Source organism: Bufo bufo, chromosome 6 (assembly GCF_905171765.1).
Source record: "Bufo bufo chromosome 6, aBufBuf1.1, whole genome shotgun sequence".
NCBI classification, from domain to species: domain Eukaryota; kingdom Metazoa; phylum Chordata; class Amphibia; order Anura; family Bufonidae; genus Bufo; species Bufo bufo.
The window spans coordinates 62744024-62765852 of NC_053394.1; the positions used below are offsets into that span (position 1 = coordinate 62744024).

General features: G+C 43.6%; 1 protein-coding gene across 8 annotated transcripts in view; it reads right to left on the minus strand.

Moving 5' to 3' along the window:
* Positions 1-21829, minus strand: part of MYOF (myoferlin) — a 210525-nt gene that overhangs the window by 62432 nt on the left and 126264 nt on the right. For 7 of the 8 annotated variants that reach the window (XM_040437961.1, XM_040437959.1, XM_040437965.1 and 4 more), the window contains 7 exons: positions 17247-17368; positions 16734-16847; positions 13622-13799; positions 13368-13492; positions 12038-12144; positions 1960-2152; positions 1118-1273 (listed from right to left, as the gene is read on the minus strand). In XM_040437961.1, coding sequence (XP_040293895.1) covers positions 1118-1273; positions 1960-2152; positions 12038-12144; positions 13368-13492; positions 13622-13799; positions 16734-16847; positions 17247-17368 — 995 coding nt within the window. Of the gene's footprint in view, positions 1-1117; positions 1274-1959; positions 2153-12037; positions 12145-13367; positions 13493-13621; positions 13800-16733; positions 16848-17246; positions 17372-21829 lie in introns of all 8 variants that reach the window. The other variant, XM_040437962.1, reaches the window with a different exon arrangement.

Here is a 21829-nt window from a genome sequence, read left to right on the forward strand (position 1 = left end):
CATAAAATTTGAGGAAACCCTATACTTTATCGGGACTAATGTTAAAACATTGCAGTCTATGGGAGCAGCGATCAGATGATCGCATGCTCAAGTCCCCTAGGGCAGTGATGGCTAACCTTGGCACTCCAGCTGTGGTGAAACTACGACTCCCAGCATGCTCCATTTATTTCTATAGAGTTCTGAGAGCAACCAAGCAAGGGGGGCATCTTGGGAGTTGTAGTTTTACCGCAGCTGGAGTGCCAAGGTTAGCCATCACTGCCCTAGGGGGACTTAAAATAAGTGGGGGGAAAAAAAAAAAAAAAAAAAAAAAAAAAAAAGTTTAAAAATAAAAATGTTAAAATACATAAACATTCAAATCACCCCTTTTCCCCATATTAAAAAACACAAAAAAAAAGATAAAATATCAGCACTGTTGTATCCCAAAACGACAGTACTATTAAAATATAAACTTATTGATCATGATTAACAGAAAAAAAATATGAAAATGACCCATTCGATGTTTATTCATTGCTTAACCTCCCCCAATAAATTTAATGAAAAGTGACAAAAAAAAAAAAAAAAAAGGTATACACCCCAGAATTGTATCAATAAAAACTACAGATCACCCTGCAAAAAAATGAGCCATTACAGAGCTCTGTATACATAAAAATAAAATACACCTTTTGTGAGTAAATAAAAGGTACAGGCTGAGCAGGGAGGAGGAGGAGTGGCTCAGAATTCAATCAAGATGGTAGCACCTGGGTCTGTCTGACTGGGGTTGAGGAAGGCAGAGAGTCACCTTTTTCCTTACACAAACTTTGATGCGAGCGGATTACAACTATTAATATTTTCTACAACACAGTGATATGGTGATACAAAGAAAAAAGTTTCTTTAAGCATTAAAACACAAGAAAAACCATACAAAATGTAGTATTGGCATAATCACACTGCATCATATACAATATTAAATTATGTTCTTAAAAAGTAAAAACATATTCCACAAAAATTAAGCCCTCATAGAGCTATGTGAATGGAAAAATAAAGTCATGGCTCTGGGAAGACTGAGTAAAAAACTAAAATGCATAAAAGGAGAATCACCCCTTCCTGAAGGAGTGAAGCCATTATGTCAGTCACCTACCTGCAAGAAGATTGTCTGAGTCTTCCCACAGTATTTACCGCAGGCTTCTTCACTAGTGGATGAGAAGAGAACTTGGTGGGCAGGGACGCGGGCATATGCCAGTCTTTTCTCTGCTCTAATCATCCAGATAATCACATCCGGCATACTGTTCTGAGGCTAAAATGGAAACAAGAGGAGCCCGTCAATGAAATAGTGCCTCTTCATTCTGGCATATACAGTTAAGGGGGTCCACAGCAGAGAACCCCGCTTTATGATGTCCATATGGAAAGGGATTTTCTTACTGATAGTGTGTGTGCGTGTGTGTGTGTGTGTGTCTCTTGAGGTCACAGTGTGTGTGTGTGTGTCTCTTGAGGTCACAGTGTGTGTGTGTGTGTGTGTGTGTGTGTGTGTGTGTGTCTCTTGAGGTCACAGTGTGTGTGTGTGTCTCTTGAGGTCACAGTGTGTCCGTGTGTGTCTAAGGCCTCATGCACACGGCCTGCAAATTGCGGTTCCCAATGCACGGGCAACGTCCGTGCGACAGGCAGGACGGAACAAGACGAGTTCAACATGTTCTATTTTTTGCGGTGCGGAGGCACAGAGAGAGACACCACAGAAGCACTCCGTAGTGCTTCTGTGCCTCCATTCCACACCGCAGCTCCAGTGACTGGGTCCACATCCGTGATGCAGGGAGCACACGGCCATGTGCATGAGGCCTTAGTGTCATGGTGTGTCTATATGTATGCACGCAGGAATGTACATGTTCATGGTTGTAAACTCCTCCCTTTCATAAACCTAAGGAGTAGGCCATGATTACATTACATTGGGGTGGATGGCATGTACAGTATAACATGTAAATTAATGACCTCTTCAGAAATTTGTTGCAGTTTTTCTAGCCAGTCCTCTAAATCTGTCAGTGTGGACTTTACATCAGTCGCTTCTTCCCTCATCCGCATGGCTGCCTCCCTAATCAGCATGAGGGAAGTCTGTCTGAGTTTAACAAGCTGCATGTCCAGCATAGTGACATGGGACTTTCCATCCAAAGAAGGTAGTGGTTTCCTAAAAATTGATAAAGCAGAGTGAGATTTCCATGCACACGTATAATTCACAAGATAACAGAATTAAAGATACATCTGAATTCATGCAAGCATACCGAGTGATCGTGTCATCCGCGTATAGGGGTTCCATTCTCTACTGCAGAGATTTTTGGTGGATATGAAAGAATCCATCCATTCAGAGTGAAAGGGCAGGAAAAAGAAAAAACTGAGAAAGATAAATAGGAATACAGAAAGACAGATATAGGATGATACACAGATAGGAGATAGATAGTAAAGATGAGCAAATTTGCTGAAATTTGTTTTGGAATCGATTCACCAATTTATTGGGGAAAAGTTGTATTCAGGTACGAATAGATTCTATCCGAATTAAATATGCTTCAATTGCCTTGAAAGTTGCTATATAACACTCCGTGGTCTCCTAGGACTTTTTTTTTTTTCAGGAAAGACTCTAGGACGAGAGACATACCAGTATGCTACGCTGGGCTTCTCGGTAATATATATGCGTTGTCTAGGGGGTACTCTCATTACAGAGACCACCTAGCGTGCATAGTACATATAAGGAGTACTGTAGGCCAGGCAAAACCCCTCTGGGTTTCTGGGAAAGATATTCAAATTAACTTTCTTGGTATTCCCATCACAATGATTACTGTTTAATCTGTTAATGATGTGCCAGTGATTATTTTTGTAAATATACTGTATTGGCAAACTCCCACCCTTCTTGATAAAATGCTTTCCCTCCTACCTCATTGTTGTCAAATGGTATCCCATAGATACGGCCACCGCTCGCCTCCCGAATTGAGGGAGGGAAGTGGTGGCCATAGGAGACACATGAACGAGCACGCAAGGAATGTGATGTCAGAAAGAGGTGTTGCATGGCTTCACTCAAACTGCCTAAGCCCGCCCAGCCCTAGAAGCATGAATCCAGGAAGTGAACAGCAGAGCTGGCTGCAGGTGAGGACGAATTAGCAAGATGGAGAAAACCCCTTTAAGCCTGATACCAGCAGATGTAAGATGTGCTAATATTCATACATTTTTCCCAGAAACCCAGAGGAGCATTAGCATTGACAACTTACGATACATAATGGCACCCTCTATAAGAAGAAATAGAATGTGAAATTTGTACCGAACTTTGGTACAAATCGATTCGCTGATCCTTAATAGATAGATATGAGATAGATAGAGACAAAAGGGTAGACAGCTAGCTATGAGACAGCTAATACATAGACAGATACAGATAGATAGCATATGGACAGACAGCCATATGAGACCAGATAAATATAGAGCCAGCGTTTGGTGTAAACAAAGCCCACAAAAAAGTTACAATCCGTACAAAAAAAAAAAAAATTTTGGGTGCCAAAAATATCAAAAAGTGGTTGTGGTTTACCAGAAGGGCATGGCATAAATATTTTAGACAAATTCACTAAAATGAAAGCCAAAAAGTGATGGAAATTTTGGTGCAAATCTATACCTGCTCAGAGCAGATGTAGATTTCATTGCCTGACTAAGACAATCCAAAACGCACCTTTTAAAAAATGTGGGGCTATTTGCTCCACTGATCTATAGCATATGAAACACCTGCCTTTATTTATTGGCCTAAGTGCCAGGACAATTCTAGAACTGGTATAAATACACTGCTAAATCTACGGTATTACAGTATTTTAAGTCAGTCTTGACCTCGTTCTGCTTTCACACACACCTACAGTTTGTTGCTGCATAGGTAACAGCTAGAGATGAGCGAATCGAAACTGAAAAAGTGGAATTTCGATCCGAATTTCAGGAAAAATTCGATTTGCACTGAAGCCAAATTTCCTCGCGCTTCGTGGTGACGAATTGCATTTTTTCCTAAAATGTCTGCTGCACGTGTTATGACATGGAGCAAAGAACTCTGGGAATGAGGGCTCACCCACAATGCCATGCATTCAGCCAATCAGCATCCAGCCAGCCCTGTGATATCACAGCCCTATAAATGGCCTCAGCCATCTTGGATTCAGCCATTTTCCAGTGTACTTAGTGCAGGGAGAGACGTCAGCAGGCGCTAGGGACAGTGCTAGGAAAGACTTTATTGTGCTGAAAAATCGATTTAGAAGTTCAGGGAAAGATTATTCAAGGTGTTGGGAAAGGATAGGGAGGCATCATCTACACTATAAAAGGAGAACAGGGTGCAATAGGATAGTGTACAGCCTGGGTAATAGGAGATATTCTATTACACCTTGCTGCACTAATTGGGCATCTAAATTGCAGCTATACAGCTGCTTTTAGATTGTTTGCACTATATGATACATCAGCAATTCCGGCAAACCTTGCTTGTGATTGGGGTGCAAGTTGTGTGATACAGCCATTTACAGGGTGTATTAAATAGGAAATAAACGTACGTCCTATTAGCCGTTCTGCGTTGATTTTTACATTCTTTTACATTTTTTTTTGGAGGGGGGGTGTATTAACAGAAAAAAAAATATATGTCATAATTGCCATTCAGCAGTGATGTTACATTGTAGTACAGCCATTTACGGAGTGTATTAAAAGGAAAGATACGTACGTCCCATTAGCTGTTCTGCGGTGAAAGGTGATTGTTATATTTCTTTTTTTGGGGTGTAGAAATGGGGGGGGGGGAATTATATGTCATAATTACTGTTCAGCGGTGAAGTTACATTGTACTACAGCCTTTTTTGGGGGGTATTTTAATTTAATTATTTTATTATACAGTACGTCAGACAGGTGACAGGCCCTTCAAAGGGAATGGGCAGTGGCCAAAATGTTTGTCGCAGGCAGCAGAAGGAGGGGAGGATGGCAGCAGAAGTTGCAGCGAGAGGCCTGAGCTCCCAGTGTCATCTAGCAGTCGTGTCTTGACCAGCAACCCAGCGGTGCTTGAATGGTTGACTCAGTCTTCGACTTTGTCGCAAGTGACATGACACACCCCCAGCCTACAGTCTGTGGGTTCTGATGCTTAGTTGCCATGGCCCGGGAGCAGGCCCTGTGCCCCCACTAGTCCTCAACCTTCCTCTGTCATTTTTTAGTTCCCTCCGCGCGAGAAGTATTTTATGCCATAGGCTCGGCTCCACTTTTCAGCGAGGATGAGCTACTAGAGGACAGTCAGTAGCTACTGCCCAACCAAGATGTGGAGGAGACATCTGCCGCTTCCTCCAGTAGGCGGGCAAGTAGTGATAAGGAGAGTCACATGGGAGCAGGTGTTGCGAGCGGTTAGACTCCTGGCCCTGAGAGCATTGAGGGGGACATCAGTGATGCGCACACAGTAGCGGATAAGGATGTAGCCAAATCGCACTTGGGATTCTAAATCAGAACCATGGTGACCGACAACGGGAAGAACATGGTGTCTGTGCTGTGTCAAGGAGGGCTGAGCCATGTGCCCTGCATGGCACATGTGTTCAATCTGGTTGTAAAACTGTTCCTGAAGTCTTCACCTCATCTGCAAGACATCCTGAAAATGGCCAGGAAACTTTGCAAGCACTTCAGCCACACATACACTGCAAAGCACACCCTCCTTGAGCTGCAGCAGCAGAACGGCGGCCCCCAACATAGGCTGATATGCAACGTTTCCACCCGTTTGAATTCCCCCTTCAATATGCTGGACTAATTATATTAACAGAGAAAGGCCATAAACGATTTCTTGATGACACAGGCAGGCAGAGGTACTCCACTGTGTAACTTTGATGTTAGCCAGTGGCAGCTCATGCGTGGCACCTGCCATTTGCATGGACCCTTTGAGGAGGACACTTCACTTGTCAGTCACCAGGACTACAGTCTGAACAACGTCATTCCACTGATTCATGTTCTGGAACACATGCTGCTAAATCTGGGTGGCCAGGGGACAGGAGACGTGGCGACTACATGTCACATGAGCCCTGTGGGGGCTGAACTACAGGAGGGGGAGGAGGACATTCGAGCACAAGCAATGCATAGAGAAATGGGTGGTTTTTCTACACAGGTGACAGGAGAGGAGGAGGAGGAGGAGCAGGAGCAGCCAGAAGAGCTACAGGACGATGAGGAAGAGAAGGCAGAGGACCCAGACATACCGTGGCAGTATGCAGTGGAGATGGAGGCAGGTAGTCCCTTCGAGTCACTTGCGCAAATGGCCCGATGCACGATCACTTGCTTGCGTAGTGACAGCCGAATTGTTACCATTCGGCAAAGGGATGACTACTGGCTCTCCACCATGTTAGAACCTCGCTACCATTCCAAAATGGAGGCATTTTTTACACCAGCTGAGAGGGAGGACAAACTGAACTACTATCAAAACAGCCTATGTAGTCAGTTGGCCGCTGCCTATGCATGCCATCGCTCATCCTCACACAGGTCTGACTGGGGGGGCCCTCTGTGCTCACATTCCACTGCCATGGCTGCTAGGGGGGGGGGGGGGCAGGAGCAGTACCAGCTCCATCAGCAGCAAATAAAGTCTATAGTCGCTGATTAGCAGTTTTCTTCACCCGCCTACTGAAGAAACTACTCACCAGTAGCAGCAGGTAGACATAGAGCAGAACTTGAACCAGCAGGTTGTGGCATACTTGGAGTGCACCCTGCCACCCCACATCAAAGATCCCCTGGACTACTGGGCAGCCAAACTCAATTTGTGGCCGCAACTGGCCGAGTTTGCCCTGGACAAGCTTTCCTGCCCGGCCAGTAGTGTGGCATCAGAGCGGGTGTTTAGTGCGGCGGGGGCCAAAGTTACCCCAAGGTGAACTCGCCTGTCCACCCAAAATGTGGAGAAACTGACCTTTGTGAAGATGAATCATGTGTGGATCAGCCAGGATTTTCAAGCACCAGTGCCTGATGCATCAGACTAGATCATCCATTGTGCCACACCTACACTTTGTCATTAGAGACCTATATTTCTTCTGGCTACCTGCTTCAGCTACTATTCTGATGCTGTCACCCGCCTGATGCCACACCTGCTGCCAGGTGCTCCTACTGCCACCCACCATCTTCAGCTGGTACTGGTATTGCCCCCCCCCCCACCACCACCACCTTTGTCACTGGGACACTCTGTGGTCTCCTCATGCTGTTCCCACTCTCCCTACTCTATGAGTGGGCCCCTATTTTGCCTTTTTGGCGTGGTTGACATCATTTATTTGACCCTTCTTCTGATTGGTCAGAAGGAGAGAAAAATGAGACGCACAACAGATCTTGTCTATGTAGCAGCTGTACGGCCTGTATGACATGGTCCCTATTTTGCATCAGAATTGGTTTATGATTTGGTGGCCAAAAGCAGGAGTGGGTACTAAACACAGAAGACATGCAAATATTCCATCCCCTCTGTTTTGGATCCACTCCTGTTTTTTTGGCATTAACAATACTGATGGATTACTGACCAAATGCTGACGAGTGAAGGCAGATGCTCAACAGACAGGATCTGTTTTTTGGGGATTATTGTTCTGACGGATCAGAGAAAGGGCAAAATAATCAGTGATGTCAACGCAAACTTACTGCTGACACCATCTCCACTCTGTCGGGGGGCTCTACTTGTATAAGCGTTTAATAGAACAGGTTCTGTAGACATTTATGTGGAATCAGCTGACGACGGTGTAAAAGGAGCGCACTCTTTCACGCTATAGAAAGATCTTAGGTCTCTGCACGGTTCTTTATACCTGGTGCTAACATTGACCTGTAAGGCTGAGTTCATACTTGAGTTATTTGGTCAGTTTTGGCCCCGTAACTGCCCAAATAAGTGAAGTGTGCAGTGATTCTAAGAGCGACGCCTGTCATCTGCATGTCATACGGACTCACAGTATTATTTCACTACCACAGCAGACTCCCTATGCGTGTTACTGCAAGGCACAGTGTTCTACACCACTATACATGCTTTCTGCAGACAGAAAATAGCTGTTTTTTTAACGCAATTCGCCACAAATAAATTCAGGTCGAATCGGAAAATTTGGCGAACCGACTGAATCAAATTTTTTAGAAATTCGCTCATCTCTAGTAACAGCCTTCAAGCTGGATAATTTCTGCTGCTGCGATTATTTAGACAGAATACATTGTAACAAACCGTAACTAAACCACTAGTGAGGAAATTATCAATACTGGGAACCTCCTCCACATTCAGGTTCATCTCAATAAATTTGAATATCAAAAAGTTCATTTACTTAACTAATTCAATTCAAAAAGTGAAACTCGTTCTATAGATTAGTTACTTACAGAGCGATCTATTTCAAGCATTTATTTATTTTAATGTTGAGGATTATGGCTTAGAGCTAATGTAAACCCAAATGTTAGTATCTCAGAAAATTAGATTATAATATGAGACGAATTGAAACTGATTTTTAATACAGAAATGTTGGCCTTCTGAAAAGTATGTACAGTATATGCACTTGGTCAGGACTCCTTTTGCAGGAATTATTGCATCAATCAGGGCCATCTTTGCCGCAGGGCAAAAAGGGGCAGCTGCCCCAGGCCCAGTTGCTCCTGGGGGCCCAAGGGAGCTCCGTTTCCCGACTCCCATTCACTAGGTTAAAACATTCGTCACTAGGTTAAAACATTCGGGGCCTGGGCCCCTGATGTTTTGTCCCAGGCACCGAATGTCCTGCCTGCTAGATACAACTGTATTGCCATACACAGAACGGCAATACAATTGAATCTAATATACACTGTCTGGGAAGAGGTGAAGGACCTGTGGTGACATCACAGGTCATGTGATCAGCAAAACAGGCTGTGATAGGATCACCTGGATGATGTCACCATCATGTGACCAGTGCAGGATTGGACCGGAGTGAAAAGGTGAAGAAGCCTAATGGTGATTTCTGTACATGAGGAGAGGTAAGTGAAGGGAGAGGCAGAGCAATGCTGGGGGTTGTAGTTATTTAACTAGGATGTATGTTAGGGCTGAAGGGAGGGTTGTTATTGACATGGAACTGTGTGCTTGAGGTGGCTGGGGGAGGGAGTGATGTTATTGACATGGGACTGTATGTTAAAAGTGGATGGTGGGGGGGGAATGATGTTTATGTACATGGGACTTAATGTTTAGGCTACGTTCACACTTGGGTTTGGGGATCCGCTTGTGAGATCCATTTCAAGGCTCTCACAAGCAGCCCCAAATGCATCAGTTTAACCCCAATGCATCCTGAATGGATGCGGATACATTCAGTATGCATTCGTTCGGCTCCCCGTTCCGTTTTGGAGGAGGACCCCAAAATGCTGCAAGCAGCGTTTTTGTGTCCGCATGGCCTTGCGGAGCCAAACGGATCCGTCCTGACTTACAATGTAAGTCAATGGGGACGGATCCCTTTGCATTGACATAAAATGGTGCAATTGTAAACGGATCCGTCCCCCATTGACTTTCAATGTAAGTCAGGACGGATCCGTATTGGGACTTAGAAATTCAAATCTAATACAAACGAATCGGTCCTGAACGGATGCATTTGTTTGTATTATCGGTGCGGATCCGTCCTGTACAAGTACAGGACAGATCCGCACGAACGCAAGTGTGAAAGTAGCCTTAGGGGGTGATGTTTACATGGGACTGTGCGTTGGAGGCGGCTAGGGAGGAGGTGATGTTATTTACATGGGACTGTATGGTGGAGGGAGGATTATAACTGCAGGGGGCACTGCAGATCCAGGGGACATTATAGGTGGTCTTATTACTACTGGGGGCTCTATAGGAGGGTCTTATAGATCCGCCTTATTTCTACTAAGCGCACTATGGGGGCCTTATTACTACTGAGGAGTCTGTAGGGAGCTTTATTACCACTGGGGCAGCAATAGATGGCCTTATTTCTACTGGGGACTCTATAGGAGGGTCTTATAGATCCGCCTTATTTCTACTAAGAGCATTATGGGGGCCTTATTACTACTGAGGGGTCTGTAGGGAGCTTTATTACCACTGGGGGAACAATAGGGGGCCTTATTTCTACTAGGGGGCTCTGTGAGGGTATTATTAATATGGGAGGGCTCTTCTAATAATGGGGGCACTGTTAAGGAGCATTATCACGGTTGGGGCAGTGTTACTAATGAGGGCATTCTAGAAGGGAATTACTATTGGTGGGACTATGAGGAGCCCTATTACTATGGGGGGCAGTAATGTTTCTTCAGGATAGTATTTGGGGGTATTGGGGGGGGCAGGGGCGCAACTAAAGGCTCATGGGCCCCCTTTCCCTCAGTGCTTTGTGTGTCTTCTTATGCGGCACAAGTGTCTTTGGGCCCCTACAGGCTCCTGGGCCCGGTAGCGACTGCTGCCTCTGCACCCCCTATAGCTACACACCTGAGGGGGGGGGGGGGCACAGCAAGCAGCAGGATAACACTGTGGGGACTCCAGTTGGGGGATAATGATAGAATGTTAGGAAGCTAAGATGTCTGTGTGTCACACTGAGAGAAGTTGTCCAGACCGAGTGGAGAAGATGATGAGAGAGAAGATCTACAGAGAGGATGATGACAGAGAGGAGACGTCACCTGGAGGGCCTGGACGTGACAGGTAAGTGATGCTGTATAGCAAGTACAGCAAAGTGTGGGGGGGGGGGGGGCGGGATCCAGGGGGCCCAAGTAAATTCTTGCCCAGGGTCCAATCAATATTAAAGACAGCCCTGGCATCAATGCGGCGTGGCATAGAGGCGCTCAGCCTTTGACACTGCAGAGGAGTTATGGAAGCCTAGGTTCCATTGATAACAGCCTTCAGCTCATCTGGATTGTTGGGTCTGGTGATTCTTTTTTTCCTCTTGACAATACTTTATAGATTCTCTGTGGAGTTTAGGTCTGTTGAGTTTGCTGGCCAATCAAGCACAGTGATACCGTGGTCATCACCAGGTAGTGGTACTTTTGGTAATGTGGGCAGATCCCAAGTCCTGCTGGAAAATGAAATCATCTCCATAAAGCTTGTCTGCAGAGAAACGCATGCTCTAAAATTTCCTGGTAGGTGGCTGCTTTGACTTTGGACTTGATATAACACAGTGGACCAACACCAGCAGATGACATGGCTCCTCAAACCATCACTGACTGGAAACCTCACAATGGACCTCAAGCACCTTGGATTGTGTGCCTCTCCACTCTTCCTCCAGACTTTGGGGCCTTGATTTCCAAATGAAATGCAAAATTTACTTTCATCTGAAAATAGGACTTTGGACCACTGAGCAGTAGTCCAGTCCTTTTTCTCCTTAGCCCGGGTAAGACACTTTTGATGTCGTCTCTGGGTCATGAGTGGCTTGACACAAGGAACGCGACAGTTCTAGCCCATGTCCTGGATACTTCTGTGTGTGGTGGCTCTTGAAGCACTGCCTCCAGCCGCAGTCCACTCCTTATGAATCTCCCACCAATTCTTGAATGACCTTTTCTTGATGATCCTTTCAAGGCTCCGGTTATCCCTGTTTGTGCACCTTTTTCTATCACACATTTTCCTTCCACTCAACTTTCCAATAATATGCTTGGCTACAGCACTCTGTAAACAGCCATGACCATTTTGTAACTTCCCCATGATTGTGTAGCCTACAAACCAGGCTGAGGGACCATTTAAAGGCTTAGGAAACCTTTGCAGGTGTTTTCTGTTGATAGCTGATCAGTGTGCGACACCATAGGTCTATAATATTGAACTTTTTCACAATATTCAAATTTTCTGAGATACTGACTTTTTTTTTTAATCAACATTAAAAAGACAAACACTTGAAATAGATCACTCTGTGTGTAATGAATCTATAGAATATATGAGTTTAACTTTTTGAATTGAATTACTGAAAAAAACCCTAAAAACTTTGATGATATTCTAATTTATTAAGATGCGCCAGTTACATGTACATGGAGGTAAATGTACCCTCAGTTGAGGGCAGTCTATACAACATAGCAAATCACATTGCAATCGTTATTCTTGTAGTATAACTAAATAGAAGAACAGAATAGTTATGAACACATCAGTACGGCTATCATACAATTAAATGAAACAAGAAATACTTACATTGTGTCTTCAATTAGCTGATCAATCAACGTCAGCCATATTTCTGCCAGCCTTGTATCAGGAACCTTTGCATGTATTGCAGATTTTAGTGCTGAAATGTTGGATTGCTAAGAACACAGTGAGAAGGATAATACATAAGCACATTCATATAATTTATGAGTAAAAGACACAACATTTATTAAACAGCAAAGCACTGTGTTACGCTTAGTGCACGGACTGGGGTGGCAGTGTTCACGTGCCACCCTCTCAGGTCCTGCACCACGCATAATGCCTCATGCACACAAACGTATTTTTCTTCCGTGTCCGTTACGTGTTTGTTTGTTTTTCTGAACCATTCACTTAAAAACAAAAAACAAACACACCACAACAGAAAAGACTCCATGTGCATGCCTATGTCCACATGGCTGTTCTGCAAAAAAGATACAGCATGTCCTATTCTTGTCAGTTTTGAGCACTGTTACAATGGATCCGCAAAATACATATGGTCATGTGCATAAGCCCTAACACTGTGTTTAGGTTTTTTGGATGGAGTGTTCCTTTAAAGGGACTTCTAATCTAAAAAACACTTTTCATTGCTCTGTCATTAAAGGCTACGTACACCTTCACAAGCAATTTTTTTATGGTTCCATTTTACTAATTTTGGACTAAAATGTTTTCAATTGGTCTTTATTAACTATATTGAGCCACTCTGTCACAAAGGTTTAACTGTTTAGCTGTGTGAATCCTACTTTTTCTTTGTGCCATCTAATAACCCTTATCTCTAATTTACTAAGAGGTCATAAACACTTATTTAAGCCACATTTTTATCAGTAAGATAAGAACCGAGCTATAATGAGTTTATAATGTCAGAGAGCAGAGATAAGGAGCCTGTCAGAATAGCTGGCTGACTGAAGAGAAAAAATTCAAATCCCTCTATTAGAGCATCTCAGCCCTATACAGAGAAAACAACTCCATATTTGTAATAAAGACAAATTTAAAAAAAGATTTTTAGCTCAAAATGAGTGCAATACCATAATAATTAAAAAAATTGCCCCTAAGCCTTTAAGTCCAAGTTTACATCTGTTTAATCCGAAATAGGGATGCAGTATTGGATCCATCTCAGTGATCCCAATGGACACCGATGGCGAACAACAGACGCCATTGATTTATTATAGGGTCCGTTGGGTTTCAACGTGGTGTTAGCCATCTTGATGGAACTACACCATTATTCTTTCAGTCAAATACAATGTAATTTGTATTAGAGGCAAAAAAAATAAAAAATCATAATTATGGTCTCTAAAAGGTAACAGTCAACCAATGGAGATAACCCTACTGTATGCAACTTACTCACCAGCCTTTCTGCCATTGCCTGCAAGATATTGACAACATCAAGTCGATGACAAATGTCTTCCCAGTAGGAAGTTAGTGTTACCACAGGTTTAGTGGATGACCATGGGAGGTAGTAGTAGAGGTTACCTGTAAGTGTAGTGAAGATAGAAGTCAGTGGCAATGACTATATCCTTACATTGACCATATCTAATACCATGTTACATTGATAATATTGTTACATTGACTAGAAGACATGACATGCCTCTACACACATACCATCGAACACTGCACGGCTGTACTGAGTCGTTGATGCAAGAGGTTTACAAGTGCTGTCAAATTTATTGCCGTAATTGCCAATGCTGACTTCAAACTGTATGGCTTCACCTATGTCCTGCAACATGGTGGCTGAATGGAAGACGGCGGACAAGCAGAACTTCCTCCTGCGCTGATATCTCTGTGTGAAAGACAATGGCGCGTGTCAGTTTACTTACAGATAAGTATCATCTAGGCACAATTTTATAGCTTCTCAATAGGCATATTCTGCATAACTTATATTGCACCACTTATCACATTAAAACAGGAGTCACAACCTTTATTATAACCCAGAGCTGCACTCACAATTCTGCATTCTGTGATCTGCATGACAATAATCTAATATAAAGAAAACTAATAGGTTCTAGGAAATCATCTAAGCTGTTGGGATGCGTCTGTCAGCAAGCTGCCGTTTCCAAAGGAACTGTAATACTGTAGAGGGTGCAACTCAGGATCAGCACAAGATAAGGGATAAAAGGTATTTTCAAAGTTACTAAACTTTTTATGAAGAGGATATCTACAGAGTAATTTTAAAACCACGATCAAAGTGAACTAAAACGCTTAAAACGACATTAAAGCAAACAGTCGTAAAATTATAGCAGAGTTCCCAAGGCCGTGCCTGGTTGGCAAGTTTCTTCCCTAAAGAGGACCTGTCACCTATACCAACATGAGCCCCACTGCCCCAATCAGTTTCCCCATATGCACTCCGAGGCAACGCAAAGTAAAAACACCCCAGATTTCTGATGATAAAAAAAACATGTAAATTCATGTTGGAAAACATTGAACAGGAAAAAATACATTGATGAATCTGGTTCCCTTCTATTACAAGGCTGACTGATTCCAGTCACCACTAGGGGGAGCTAGGAATTTATGAAGTTAAACGGGGTTCTCCAGGAATTTAGAAAATTAAAATACTTAAATATTACTTTATTATAAAAATGTTACCAAATACCTTTCATTAGTTATAATGGCTCATTTTTTCTAGGGAGCAATCATCAGGGGAAATAAAATGGCTGCCATCCTATTAGTGCACACAAAACCTGTCCACACAGCAGGACAAGTTACTTCACAATACTGAGCTATAGTCTCTCTGTATTTCATGTCTCCTCATGAACTCCATTCCTACAGAGATTTAGCCAACATTCTTATTATTTGTATTCAGGATCATAATTCCTGACAAGTAGGAAAGAGCTGTCTCAGCCTCCTCTGTGTTGTCAAGTAACTTGTCCTGCTGTGTAATTAGGACAGGTTTTGTGTCTACTTAATAGGACGGCAGCCATTTTCTGCTAATGATTGCTCCCCAGACAAAATGAGCCATTAGAAACTAAATGAAAGGTATTTGGGAATATATTTATAATAAAGTAATATTTAAGTATTTTAATTTTCTAAATAACCAGAGAACCCATTTAAGGCTGGTGTCACATCAAGTTTTTGACATTCATTTAACATATACAAAAAATGTATTCATTAAAGGGGTTATCCAAGACTATTAAATGCCCCCCATACGCCCATGCCCCTCACAATGAATACACTTACCTGGCTCCCTGCGCCGCTCCTGCTCCCCCGCACCACCACTGCAGCTTCTCCCCGTGTGCGGATGAAAACATCCAGTGTCATGTGGGAGCAGCCAATGACGGACAGGGACGAGCCTCCCTAGCATCACGGGTGACGCTAGGTAGGCTGATCCCCGTCCCTGCCTGCCATTGGTCGCTCACCCATGGCATTGGATGTTTTCATCGCGCACGGAGAGAAGCAGCTGGGGCGGTGCAGGGACCAGGAGTAGCGCGGGGAGCCAGGTAAGTATATTCAGTGGGGCCCGGTCATATGGGGGGGGGGAGCATTTAAAGGGGGTCGCTCCTATACAGCAATCCGTACTGCATACTGTCCGCAAAAAAAAAAAAACGGAACAGACACTGAAAGAAAATATGTTAGTGTGCATGAGCCCTTTAACTTTTCAAAAATTCACTGTAATAAAGTTATACGCGGTCAAAGTAGAGCTACACGCCCCCGTTAGTTCAGAGTCTCATCTGAAGCGCCCTTCTCTACGCTGAAGCATTATAATGGCTTGGACACAGTAGTAGCCGGAGGACCTACTGAAAGAGCTATAAAAAATTAAATGAAAAATCTCCTATTTCCATGGGCCGACTGAGCAGGCAATTATTGTGAATGAATCGTTCCTTCACAATAATTGGTGCTCATCAGAGGAGGTGAGAGCTGCATTTATATGCGGCAATAATCTCCACTGTGTGGGAACAAGCAATTGCAGTACCCCATAGAGCAGGGATGCTCAACCTGCGGCCCTCCAGCTGTTGCAAAACTACAAATCCCATCATGCTCTGCTGTAGGTTGTCCAGGGCATGCTGGGAGTTGTAGTTATGGAACAGCTGGAGGGCTGCAGGTTGAGCATCCCTGCCATAGAGGATCATTATTCCTGGGTAGCAGATCCCCGTTTACACAGCACGACCTGCTGCACAGAAAAGATCATTTAGATGTCATCATCATAACTGATCGGCAGCACCTTAACATGGGCCGAACACCGGGAACGAGCATTTGTATGAATATTCGTTTCCAATAATAGTCCCACGAAGAAGACCTTAACGAAGTTGTGTCACCTGAGACATTGGTAGCATATCACTACGATATACCACCAATGTCAGGTAGGTGCTGATTCCACTTCTGGGACTCTAAAACGGAGCCCACAAAGTGCAAGAGCGCACTGCTCATGAGCGGCTGCCCTCTGCACATTTCTATGGGAGTTCTATAGAAGTGAATGGAGCGGTGGTTGCACTTATGAGGTGCACTCTACATTAATTTCTATGGGACTTCCGAAAATTTTATTTTCTGAACTTCCACAGAAGTGAATGGCAAGCATGCTGCGCATGTGTACTTTGCTCTCGTTCACTTTGAGGGTCCTGTTCTAGAGATAGGAGCGGGTCCCAGGGGTAGGTGGTCTGACATTGGTGCAATATACTAGCGATAGGCCACGAATGTGTGGGTTTCCCAAAATGGTTTCTACAACTGTTTGCCAAATTATATCCTCTACACATTAACCATTTAGACTCACAGGAAGACTTACCTCTACCACTAGTAAATCGTCACTTGGGATATCCTCAATCTTCTTACCAGGTGTGCCGTCAAGTTTGGTTATCAGTTCTACAAGGACTCTTCCCCGGTAAGCAACCCCTTCTCCCTGCAACAGTACAAGAGCTGTGGTAAGCGATGACTTATAATACACAAGATACCTTTACCAAGGCCACCAAGAGGTCATGTCCCAGAACCGGGGTTTCATGGGTCTCCCAATGACAAGGATTCTGAGGGCTCACTCTCCATTTATCTCCACTTTTACTTGCATCGTTAGTGGTTGATATCCTTGGAAACACAGAATATATCACCTAATGGACCCTAGTGGCAAGTGAATGCTTCCAAAGTATGCTCCTTAGCACCAGCAGGATCCTCTGATAATTTGGTGGGCAACAAATGAACCCCAGTACATGCATCATTCAGAACATGTATTTATGATCAGCCCCCCCCCCCCCCCCGCCCCATGTACCCCATTAATCAGTAGTAATTTATTATTTCATTACAGTACCTTTCCCAAGTTGAGATCATCATATGGGTCAGGAAATCCAGTGAATTCTCTCGGGCTTCCATACAGATTAAGGTAACAAGGTCCAAAAGTGGGTAGGAATCCAATCTCCTTGTCACTACCTCCTGCTTGGAAAGATCGGGCTGGGATTAGTAAAATGGACGGGATGGAAAACTATTCCCAAGAGCGAAGTTGCTTCTATATAGTGAGCATAAGGAGAGCGGTCTGTAAATTCCTGGAGGAAACATGTTCACATTGCAACCAAGTGGACAGATTAGCCCAAATGTTTCTGGACAGATTAGCCCAAATGATTTATTTAGCAATATGCTGGTTGCTCCTTAGCAATATATTACAAGATACTACTGAAGTGGCTAGGGAGCAACTGACATTTTAAATGGCCGGTAGAATATAGATATGGGAGAGTAATCTAGATAGATATGTGAGAGGTATAGTGGTAGATGTGAGGGAGAGGTATCTAGATAGATGGGGACGCTAGCTAGATATAGAGATATGAGATAGAGAGATAGAAGAGCGAGATCAGCAACTGACATTTAAAGGGGTTGTGCCTCTTCAGCAAGTGGCCTTTATCACGTAGAGAAAGTTAATAGAAGACACTTCCTAATGTATTGTGATTGTCCATATTGCCTCTTTTGCTGGCTGGATCCATTTTTCCATCACATTATACAGTGCTCGTGTCCATGGTTACGACCAACACCTTATAGGAAAAAGCACCAGCCTATGTGCGCTCCCACAGTCCCAGCCACCAGAGAGGCCGAAGCATTTTCCTACAGTGTGCAAGCACAACCACCGCTGCTGGATTGCCGGGTGGTCGTCACTAGGGATGAGCGAAGCAAGCTTCAGATGCTTGATCCAAAGTCGCTTCGTTCAAAGCTTCTGTTTAATGCAGTATGGAGATTTGCATTTTAATGCTGTACAGAGACAGATCTCTGTACAGCATTAAACTAAAGTTTTAATCAACTTCGAATACAGAATGCGAAGCTCGCTTTGCTAATCACCAGTCATAACCATGGGAACAAGCAGTGTATAATGTGATGGGAAAAAAATGAATCCAGCCAGCAAACGAGGCAATATGGACAATGACAATACATTAGTAAGTGCCTTGTATTAACTTTCTCTACATGAGAAATGCCATTTAGTGAAGTGACACAACCCCTTTGAAAATGGCATGTAGATATGGGAGTTCATATATATATATATGTGGATATCATTCTTGATTAAGTAAGATAGCCCCCATATCTTCCAGCTCTCAGACAATGCCTTATTCACTTAAGTTCCAAGAGGACCCTCCTCCCTGATGTGTTATATATGATGTATGCTGTACTGCTGTTAGTGTGAAGCCATTACAATATGGCGCTTTACATAGTTTGCACACCACAGTTAGTAAAACAATACACAATGCGCAGATGCAAAGTGTTAACTCTATTCTTGTTTTTGTGTTCTAGCCAATGGAACAATGCCACGAGCCTCAGGAAGGATGCCAGGTGTTCCGTTAGATTTCCCTACCCCATGAGATTTCCCTACCCTCGTCATTTCCGGCCGGATCAGACATGACGTGAGGAGTTGTGTCGGAGGTGTGCTGCGCAGGCGCACGACAGGGAAATTTCATAGCAGAGTTAGCTGGACACCGGCCGACACTGCGCATGCGCTGGGAGCCTCACCAGCGGTAAGGGTAGGAAAAAAAGCACTGGCCCGTAATTTTTCCCTACCCTAACCGCTGGTGAGGCTCCTGGCGCATGCGCAGTGTCAGCCGGTGTCCAGCTAACTCTGCTGTGAAATTTCCCTATCACGTCGTCGTGCGCCTGCGCGGCGCGGCACACCTCCTCACGTCATGTCCGGTGCGGCCGGAAGTGACGAGAGTAGGGAAATCTCACGGGGTAGGGAAATCTAACGGAACACCCCCTCTGATGTACTTGTAAAAACTGCTTAAGTTCCTGTAATAAAGGAGAACTGCTTTGACCCCTGCCTGGTATCCGTGTGGGTTCTTCCATGCATGTAAATTCCTAGGATCAGAACAATTTGGAGCAGTAGAGCAAACGTAATTAGCCCCGATTGAGGGCATCTTCAACATATAGGATAGGTATCGTGGTAGATGTGGTAGAGGTAACTAGCAAGTTAAATAGATAGAGATATGAGATAGAGATTCAGAAAGCGAGAGAAAAAGACAGATATAGATAGAGATCGAGAGTTCGAAGACATATTATATATATATATATATATATATATATATTTTAGCTATGCCCACATAAGAGCAACTCCTATTTTAGGAATAGTTTTCCCTTCCAGAAAGGCTGTTTATTCTGCTTGGTGCTTTTTTTTTTCTCTCATTATTCTAGAACTGAATCCATTATATTTGGTCTTACAATAGAGCACAGAATAAAGCAGCCTGGAATAAAAGGCACGTCAGGATTATATGCTAGTCCAATTAGTACTTCATTAGTCATTTTAATATTCTGCTTTTCAGTGTGCATCACATGGCGTCCAGCAGGATCAGCTAGGAGAACGGTACAGGCGGAGGTGATTAGTTGGATCAGGCGGCAGGGGGTGCATTCTACACATGGGCATGAAATAAGAGGCAGAGGGATTTTCCAGGTTCAGTATAATGTAACGTTATACCGTTATCCAATACTTCATGTATCGGTCCCTCACTGCTTTCAGGATTTCTGCTTGCAGTTATTGAATGGGGTCATCATGGCTACCTTCCAGGGGATGAGAATCGGTCGGATAGTCCTCCCGTGGAAATGAACTATGAAGAAACCTGTTCAATGACTGCAATCAAAGATCTTGAAAACCATAAGGAATGGATACAAACAGTATATTAGAAAACTGTATAACTTTTCATTATTCAAAGAATAGCCCATATTTGCTGAAACCAGAAGACACTGAGTTGTATTTAAAATAATGGAAAAATGTCTGTACTTTTTAGGTACTTCACATCAGGAAAGTGCTGGAATGGCAATGTACTAATATAATAAATAGAATCATTCTGACTAATTGAGAAAGGTTCCTAAAAAGTAGAGATACTATTTAAAGGGGTATTCCGGTTATATTAAGTTAGCCTCTATGCACAGGATAGGGGATTACCATTAGATCAGTGCTACTGCTGGGACCCCCATAGTTTCCAAAAACAGGGGCCCCGTACTCTGTGGAGACCTCCGAAATGAACCGAGCAGCCATGTTGGACATGTTCTCAGCCGCACCATTCTGGAGGCAGCCGATTACGGCACTCTGCTACCCCCTGGAACTCCTATAGAAATGAACATTGCAGCTGAGCACATGACCAGTCGGCTGCTCCGTTCATTGGGGGGGGGGGCTCAACGGGGTACCCCTATTCTTATGATCAGTGGGGGTCCAGGCAGTAGGACCCACACAGATTTAATAGTTATCCCCTATGCTGTAGATAGGGGATAACATTATATAACTGGAATACCCCTTTAAACTATTGTTAATTGATCTCATAAGATTGGTTTTACTACTATGCAGCTGCTTTGAATTGTTTGGATATACATATATAAAATACATTGGGTGGTATTGCCAAGAAAGGTGCCCATTAGCATTTATCGTCAATTGATATACAGTCTATTACATAAAAAGACTTTCTAAAAAATGTCAAGATGTTCATTGGTCATCAAAGAGTTAAAAGCAGAGCGCAGGAATGGTCTTAAAATATAATATAAAAATAAAAGTCAGTAGCTATAGGTAGAAGCAGACCGTGATAGAAAGGGGATTTTCCTCAGGATACATCATCAATATCTGATCTTGGGGGCCCAACATCCTGCACTGCCACCGGTCAGCTGTTTGAAATTTGCTATGGGGGCCCAGCCTTTTCTAGGTAGGCCCCTGATGTGACCAAAGATGGTTCGATTAGATATAGATAGAGATATATATAGATAGAGAGATAGATATAGATATATATATATATATATATATATATATATATATATATATATATATATATATATATTTTTTTTTTTTTTTTTTATATAACTTTTATTTATACTTTTTTAAATTTATTTTTATAGTCCCCATAGGGAACTATAACAAGCAATCATTCGATTTCTATTCTCATATACTCCAATGCATTAGGATTTAAGTCTTTGAGAAAATTACTAGTTTCCTATGGAGCCCTGCTATAGACAAGGGCTCCATGGGAAACACTTTGCAGCAGCCTCCTGTTATTCTCTATGACAGGGGCTGCTGCATACAAGCACCGGGTCCGCCGATCGCCGCATGCCTAGAAGCGTGCACTTCCAGGTTTGTACGCGCTCAGATACTGTGGTCAGGATTCACCATGGCATCTGAAGTGTTAAATGTCTGCGACCGGCATTATCGCCAGTCGTAGACATAAGCTGCGGGTGTCTGCTGTATGAAACTGCAGGCACCCCGTGGCTATGGTGCCCGCTCTGCTCAGGAGCGGGTGACATCTTTAAAGACCCGGCCAGCACAGTACTAGTACAGCACTGGTCGGGAGGGAGTTAATTACCACAGTGGTTAACCCACAACTGACCAACATCATTTTGGGTCTATATTCACATTACTTGCAATATCATTGCAGCTTCTTCCTCTGC